The sequence below is a fragment of the Habropoda laboriosa genome, unplaced genomic scaffold (assembly GCF_001263275.1).
Source record: "Habropoda laboriosa isolate 0110345459 unplaced genomic scaffold, ASM126327v1 scaffold90, whole genome shotgun sequence".
NCBI classification, from domain to species: Eukaryota; Metazoa; Arthropoda; class Insecta; order Hymenoptera; family Apidae; genus Habropoda; species Habropoda laboriosa.
Window position 1 is genome coordinate 1388134 of NW_017100218.1, and position 8283 is coordinate 1396416.

Sequence of the window (8283 nt, forward strand, 5' to 3'; positions counted from 1 at the left end):
ATAGGTTTTTAAATTAATAATAAGTAAATATGAAACAATTTAATATTTTTTTATTGGTGACGGTGGGTTTCGATAAACTAAGTATGCAACAGAGTACATTGGTTTCACAACTAAAGTTTTAAACTTTACATAAATCGAAACTATCGCTGTCGTGTTAAGTTTTGTTATTTAACAATATTTATGTACACAAAATTATATTAATTCTGAAGATTAAGATACGAAACATGTTAATTGTAATATAATTAATTAAATGATCAAATTTAACGGCGGTATTAAATTAATATAACCAGATATTTGACTTCTTGAGTCCATATGATATGACTCCTTTTTCAAGGCGTTATTAAAAAAATATCCGTTATACTCCTAATTATTAGTATTTATATCATTTTATGTTTAATATTCTTAAGCTAATATCACAATGGCTCGAGACAGTCAAGACTTCCAATATTTGTGCACATATTCTTATACTATGTTAGTTTGCCGGTTGCGTAACTGTCTTGAAAAACTTGTATCCTATTGTATAGTAAGTGAATTAATTTTTATGCTATACAAATCTGAAAAATGTCTATTTCTATATATGAAAAATTCCTAAAATCGCACGAGCATTGGTTCTTAATCTTCTAACGAATATACAAATTACATGTAAAAAGTTACTACTTTATACTACAGATCATGTAAAGCACATGTTTGTTTTACACATCTTTAAAAAAAATTGCAATCATTTTACATTGCATTTGTATGTACAAATAATATATTTTAAGTATAGTTGTAAAAAGCGAAAGCAGTGCCATTATTAAATTAATTTAATTAAAAGGTATTCAATTTCTGTTGTATTTTTCTTTAAAGAAACAAAAAGAAAAAAGTGTACTACTCTTGTTCTTTAAATAAATAATCATATTTATAAAGGCACTGCCTCATTTAATACAATTTACAAAATATAGGTGATAAGTACAATTTTCTTCTCAATGTACAAACACTTGATACAATCAATGAATATTAAAACTATGCACGTGATAAAATCTAATATTCCACGCGTATGTGCAATTCAATGGATGTGAAATCAATTTTATTTTTATTAAGATATATGAAACATTACTTTACTAGAAAAATGTACAAATATGCAAATACTAAATTCATTAAGTAAATGTCAGTGTTATTAAAAGGATTTACATCAAAATTTCACTTGCATAATTTCATCAAATACAAACATAAACACTGATACAGATCATTTTTATTAATTGCATATATAATTAGATAATGCCTTCCTTTAACTTTTTAAGATCTTAGCATGAAAGTACCTTTCACTTGTCAATTGACTTTGATCAAAAAAGCAGAAGTTGAAGTTATTAAGCAAAGCTTAAAGTTATGTTCCCTGAACAAGATGGGTACTTTTCTTTACGTCATTCCAGGTACAGTAACATATTTTCAACAATGTAATACGAACACTATTATATGTCACTTCATTTTGGTATAGAAATTCAGGAATTACAAAGATACACTTTTCTATTTGTATTTTTAAACAGTAGGTATCAATAATAGTTCGGAATATTTTCAAAAATAATTGTATAACGTGTTTGCCGCTAGTACACTCTAAATACGGAGAATGATATATAAATACTTCATATGCGAATAGCCAGTAATATCGTAAACTTCGAAAAAGTATATAAAAAGGATACCAATGAAACAAAAGTGTTATAGAATGATTACACTGTTTCCGCTTGCTACTAAATTGTCTTATGAGTTAGAGAAGTTAATTGATCATGAATTTAAACATAAAAAAATAACATTATCTATGTGCTTCATAATAATGGAAGTACTTTGTAGCAGTGTTTACCATGAATTGCTATGACAATCTCAAGTGTTTATACGTACAGTCTATCTATAATCTTATTCTAATATTTTCAGGCAATAATATCCTGGCATACACAAATTTAGTGTAATGCTACAATATGGATACAGTCGCATGTTTCTGAATAAACATTATCAAATAACATTTTAAATTTTTACATTATTTTTAAACGTTTGCAAGAATTATTTGAAAGATAATAATTTACACTTTTATTACTAGCATGAAAGATGCTGTTAGGGTGAATCTAAAAGAAAAGCCCGTGCCCGTTCCGTCATTCTGCGTACACGTCCTCTACTACTTATACTAATGCCTGGTACATTTTCAGGTTCTAGACTTTCATCACTTTCTTCTGCATAATATCGACGTTTAATTTTACGTCGATTTCTAACTGGCATTGTATTGCTCTCGTCACTTTCTTCATTATAGCGAGGTCGTTTTCCAGTTCTCCTTGAATTTTGTATAATTTCTTGATTTTGTATTTCTCTCGTTCCACGAACCCTTCTTTGTGACCTTGATGATACAAAACCTTTGTCTGATTCTTCGCTATCTGAATCTTGATTATTGTTTCCACGTTGAGATTGTTCTTCTTCCTCCTCCTCTTCTTCTTCCTCTTCTTCCTCACTCTGACTTTCAATGTTATTCCTTCCACTTCTTGTTGTGCCTTTTATGCTATCCTCATGTTCAGATGCAGATGCTAATTTTCGAGATCTTGTTCTACTTCTATTGATAACTTCCTCTTCACTTTCATCTGATACCTCATTTGCAGAAAACGGTTCGTCTTCCTCATACTCATCAGTTTTTATATTTTCGTAACAGTTTATTTTGGACTTTGATTTTACTTGCTTATTATTTCTGCCATTCTTTGCACGATTCTTTCGAGTTTGTTTTCCACGACCACTGGGTGTGTATATATCCCCAGAATCACTATCAGCACTAACACTAGGTACCGGTTTTCTTGCTCGTGTCCTTCTTACAGGTACACTACCACTACTTTCACTTTCTGAGGAAGCTTCTGAATCACTGGCTTCACTCTCACTTTCTTTTGGCTTTTTAGATACAGCAGATCTAGAAATTCGAAGTTTTAACGTTGGTCGCGTTGTATTACCAGAACGTTTTGTATGTCCATTTGTCATACGCGATGGTCCTATCAAATCAAAGAAATAGTAATCAATTTCTTTACTTTTTTAAGAAAAAAAATATGCAATGTACCTTACAAATGAAAGTATATAAACTAATAATTTCTTCCTTGTATGTTTCATAACTGAATGAGTTAAACATCATTTTTATATATATACATATATATACCTGGTGCAGACACATTAGAATTGCTCTTTCCTACTTCATCTAAATCAACATCATCATCTTCGCTATTCATATCGTCGTCATCATCTGAACAAGCGGGTTTTGATTTTGGAGGACCTATATATGAATTTAAAATCTTTAAAATGATATTTACTAATTTATTTTACTAAATATTTTATATTTAGAAAATTAAAACGTACCGGTGCCGTTTGGTAATCGAACTTTACCTCTTCTACCTTTTCCTTTAGGATTTGTTTTGTTGTTACTGAGTCTTCTCGCAGATTTCCAATTTGAAATAACTTTTCGCATATGCTCTTCAAACATGGCTGATAATCTTATTGTCATTAAATATATCTACAAAAAAATCATAACTTTCTACAGTGCATTAAATATTCATCATATACTATAATAAATAACATACCCTCGAACGTTTGTTAGTGTTATAATTCTTGCTATTTGTAAATATTAACCGCATATCTTTGGCAAATTCTAAAGGAGTTTCGTAATTTCCTCCTAATAAATCCTCTTTTACTGTACGGAAATCCATTGGTGTATCTATAATTTGATGATAATCTGGGTGTTCTAATCTATCAACTGGTTCCCTGTAAAATAAAAATAAAATTTATCTTTACATTTAAATTAGATTGTTTATAAAATTTTATAATGTAATGATACTCTAGTATTTTTACAATGATTTGTGCTGCGTGAAGCTTGAGGTGCCTTCGTGGCGCCGTTGTTGAATTTGCTCCACGCACGTAGTATAGTACAGTCGACTATACTATCTCAATTGTATCTTAATACAATTGAGCCGCGTTGAAATTATAATATGAGTTACGCTCGGAGAAACTGAACTCTTTACTCGTATTCGGTACTATGTTTAATAATCTTGGTATATAATTATTGTTGGCGGTGATTGAATTGATATTGTGCTTGGCGGTGGTTGTAACATAACTTTTTTTCGGTGGCAGTTAGAACATAACTGTTCCTTGGAACGATGTCTTGGAGACGCGTACATTTTTGGAGTGAATTCCATTGGTTAATTAGTTGAGGTGGAAGTGGAAAATTTTAAAAACTATTGGTGGATAAGGGCGAGTTAGCAACAGCCTAGAGTTGCAAGACTGAAAGAAAAGGTAAGAGCCTAAGATTTTTTCAAAATTACGTGTCTAGGCCCTTACCATGCAGCGGCCGCTCAAACCAAGGTTCCGTCTATTGTTTGTTAGCTGAATTTTAGAAAGTACAGTTTCGAGTTACAATAACGGGACCTTGCCTGATGTATGCAACGCAGCAATTTGATATAATATGTAATTATCATACATATTATGAATGTTAAATAAAATTTAATGCACTAAAATTAGTTTCTTTTACCTGAAAGGAATAGAATCCTCGCATTGCCATAATGTTTCCAATAATTGACGACATGCTATTTTCCAAGCACTTAATGCTTCTTGTGTTCGTAAATTTTTACTTGAAGTTGCTCTTTGAGTGCTGGTTGAAGGTTTGTCTTTTGCATCTTCCACATCAATTTCTGATTCAGAAGAATGGTATGTATCAACTAGTTGATGATAAAGAGCTGGTACATCCAATTCTGTAGTTTCTCTGAATAATATGGTAAATAATCTAGCTTTATTATATCATAATAAAATTAAAACGAAGTATAAAGCAAGATATAAATGACATACAACTTTCTTGAGTAGATAAACTGTATCTTACTTTATAATACGTAGGCAAAGATCGGTAACTATTCTTGCATGTTTTACTATTTGACTATGTGGCTCGTTAAATTGTTCTGCGTTTGTTGCTAAGTATCTAACATCAAACTGGGCTGATGTTATTCTTCGATAAAAATGATTTTCAAAACGAGCTTTTATAGTCGATAAATCAATGGGGTATTCCACAACAAATGCATATGCAGGATATATATTGAGATCAACAGGTGCCACAAACGGTTCCGCAATTGCAAGACTCATCACTTGATCTAATCCACGTATTATTCTGCGACATGTTGCCTCTCTATCTCCCAGTGGCCATTCCTCTGCCTGAGGTTGATATAGTATTGTTCTTATCTCTTCTGGAAGCACAGGAACTGCACCTCCAAGTTCTGCAGGAAGTCCTATAATATATTAAAGAATCTTTTACATTTATTTAGTTTCAATTAATACTCCAAATAAATGTAAATTGTATACTTTTACAAAAATATACTTTAAATAAAATTAAACAAAATATCAACAGACCACTATTAGAATTGAATTGATGAAAATTTTAAACGTACTATTTTCATCAATTGGTTCAAGATCCCAAGGACTCATTCTTTCATATTCGCCGTTATCCCATCTAACACGAAAACACATAAAAAAAGATTCTGGAAAATCTTCGTCTAAAGGCTCCATTGATTGTATCTGACCCATCCACCATCCATCATCAATCATGCAACGAAATCGATCTCCTTCAGACCAACTACGTGCCAAAGCTGTATCAAATGTTTGACGTAGAACTAAAAAATCTAACACATCAGCCATATCGTGATATTTAATCGTAAAATTTTCTCCTGTCAATCTTCCATCTTCATCCATTAGTGCCAATTTTAAGCAACATAATCGAGGAGGACGTATTTCGTACTTAATACCTACTACCTTTACGAACTCTTGAGCCTGTGGAAATATTAATTGCTTTTGTAAATATTTAGTTCAAAAAATATAAGATTCATTCAGTAATTGAAAAGTAAGAATCTTACTCTTATATTGACTTTACTCCAAGGTTCACATCGTGGACCAAGTTCGTATACTTTTTTATTTCTAACAGCATCTAAATAGAATTGATGACCTTGTCGAAAGTACACTATTTCATCACCCATTTGAGGGTAATAAGGAGCTTTTCTTGGTATTATTTCGGTAAGCCATTCTGAAGGTCTAAATACTTCTGGGATATCATCAACACCATTAGGCAGCGGAATATCCTTTGAATCAGAAGAAAGCTTTAAAACAAAAAAAACCACATACACACACACACGCACGCAAAAAATATTTAATTACCTTTTTTCTAGGACGCCTACTACGTCTTCTATCTGTATCACTTGGTGGAGTAAGAGACCGCTTTTTTACAGGCTTACGTTTACTTCGTTTTGGTGGTTCTAGATTTAAACCATGATCGGCAATCCAGTCTGAATATTCTGTACTAGACTCTGAAGTTGAACTATCGGAACACAAGTCTTCTTCATGAGCAGTGGAATCATTACTGTTACTACTGGCTGAACTTCCTGTCGTTCCCGCATTATCAGGATTCTACAAGTATGCATAAATTGTTAGAAACTTATTAAGTATATATGATCAATAAAAAAAAATATATATGGTTTCTTTCATATCCATTAAACTTATGCACAAGATACCTCAAATTCATCTTCTTCTTGTTCTTCGCCACGCGCAGCTCTAGTTCTATAGCCATGCCTAGCAGTTCTATTGCGTTTTCGATTCGCTATTCGACTACCTATATTACCCTCAGTATTGGCAGTATTTGATACTGGTTGTGGTCTTTTTCGCATTTCGCGTCTAAAATCTTCAAATTCCATTTCTGCTGTATCAATCCTATAAATATATTTTAGTTCATTTGTAAATTTAAACAATTCATACATATATTAATAAGAAATAAAATTGATGATGTAATTTGAAATACAGTTACATGAAACGTACAAAGCTTTAAATTGTGTTTCCCTAACAGCTGGATTCATGGGTCGAACAAGAATAGGCTTATTCCAAGGTGTAGTATTATCTCTTTGCCAATTACCGCTACTTTGTCGTACACCCTCAACATCTCCAGCTCTTCTCAAGCCAGATCTGCTCCCCCTAGGACTAGCCATGTGACGAACTGGTTGTTCAGCTGCATTTTCATCTCTATCATCAGCTGCACTTTCTCCATCAACAATGATATTTTGTCTCTGTGCTAGAGCTTCTATTAATTGATCGATATTGGACCGTGGTTCTTGAGATGGAAGACCTTCTATAACTTCTTGCATTCCTACATGTGATATAATATATATTTTTTTTTAATTTTGTAAGTATACTGAATTCTATATAAAATAAAGAGAAATTAACAAAAATAAAATATTTTATATACCTCCAGCACCTACTGCAATATTTGGTACCAATTGTTCCCCTCTACAATTTTCTCTTCCAGGAACCAATCTTTGTAATATTGGTGGGTAAGGATTTCCATCAACATCCACCAAAAATGGTGGAGGCATTAAATGAGGAGCTGTTTGTGTTTGCTCATCCAGAACATAATTATTTCCATCTCGTATTAAAGGTCTATAATCCGTATGGAAAAATAACTCTTTGGGTACCTAAATAAAAAGAGAAATACACGATTTCTAATACGTTCATGAATATGAGACATAGAATACACAAACAATATTACTTACTATTTTAAGTTTCTCAACGCCAGATCCAAATCCATATAATAAAAGATGACCGTGAGAATCTGTTGCTGCTAACATTGTTCCATCTGGAGACCATTTTGCATCAAAAACAGCACCATTACCTTGTCCTTCAATAAAGTTTTGAAAACATGCTATTGGTTCAGTGTTTAATACATCCCAAATTATGAGTTGTCCATCATGTCCAGCACTTAATATGACACGAGGATCTATTGGATGAGATTCTAACACAAAGACTTCATCTTTATGTCCGCGCAGAATTTTCATTAATTCACCTGATTTTGCATTCCATACTTTGAGTGAACTATCGTTTACAGCTGTAATAACCCATTCGTCGCTTACATCCCAACTAACCATAGTCACCTTAGCTTTTTTATTAGAATCATCTTCTGCCTCGGATTCTCTAAAAATTATAAGAAATAATATTTAATTATTAAAATTATATAAATACACATTTGATAGCATTTTCATAACTGCATATAACATTTTAATTACCCAGGAAGTTTTGTAGTCATTAATAGACGTTTGTCCATCCATTGTTCTCGTTCAAAATGCCAAACATTTGCAGTACCATCTTTAGAACCAGAAATGAACTTTAAACCATTATGTGCCCATTGAATACTATCAACTGTATCAGAATGTGCTTCCACCTCTAAAATTCTACATGGGCCTTCCTCTCCTAACATTGCATACACCCTAACATGAT

General features: G+C 32.1%; 1 protein-coding gene across 1 annotated transcript in view; it reads right to left on the reverse strand.

Annotated features, from left to right (window-relative positions):
* Positions 1-2082: 2082 nt before the first annotated feature.
* The window catches only part of LOC108570888 (PH-interacting protein), a 9369-nt gene continuing 3168 nt past the window's right edge, over positions 2083-8283 (reverse strand). Inside the window, exons 9-22 of the mRNA XM_017932818.1 lie at positions 8073-8283; positions 7563-7980; positions 7259-7484; positions 6835-7159; positions 6534-6729; positions 6181-6429; positions 5883-6104; positions 5421-5799; positions 4862-5261; positions 4517-4747; positions 3573-3753; positions 3352-3505; positions 3155-3268; positions 2083-2993 (exon numbers count right to left, since the gene is read on the reverse strand). The exon at positions 8073-8283 is cut by the window's right edge and continues 17 nt beyond it. Of these exons, the coding sequence (XP_017788307.1) occupies positions 2083-2993; positions 3155-3268; positions 3352-3505; positions 3573-3753; positions 4517-4747; positions 4862-5261; positions 5421-5799; positions 5883-6104; positions 6181-6429; positions 6534-6729; positions 6835-7159; positions 7259-7484; positions 7563-7980; positions 8073-8283 (4217 nt within the window). The remainder of the gene's footprint in view (positions 2994-3154; positions 3269-3351; positions 3506-3572; positions 3754-4516; positions 4748-4861; positions 5262-5420; positions 5800-5882; positions 6105-6180; positions 6430-6533; positions 6730-6834; positions 7160-7258; positions 7485-7562; positions 7981-8072) is intronic.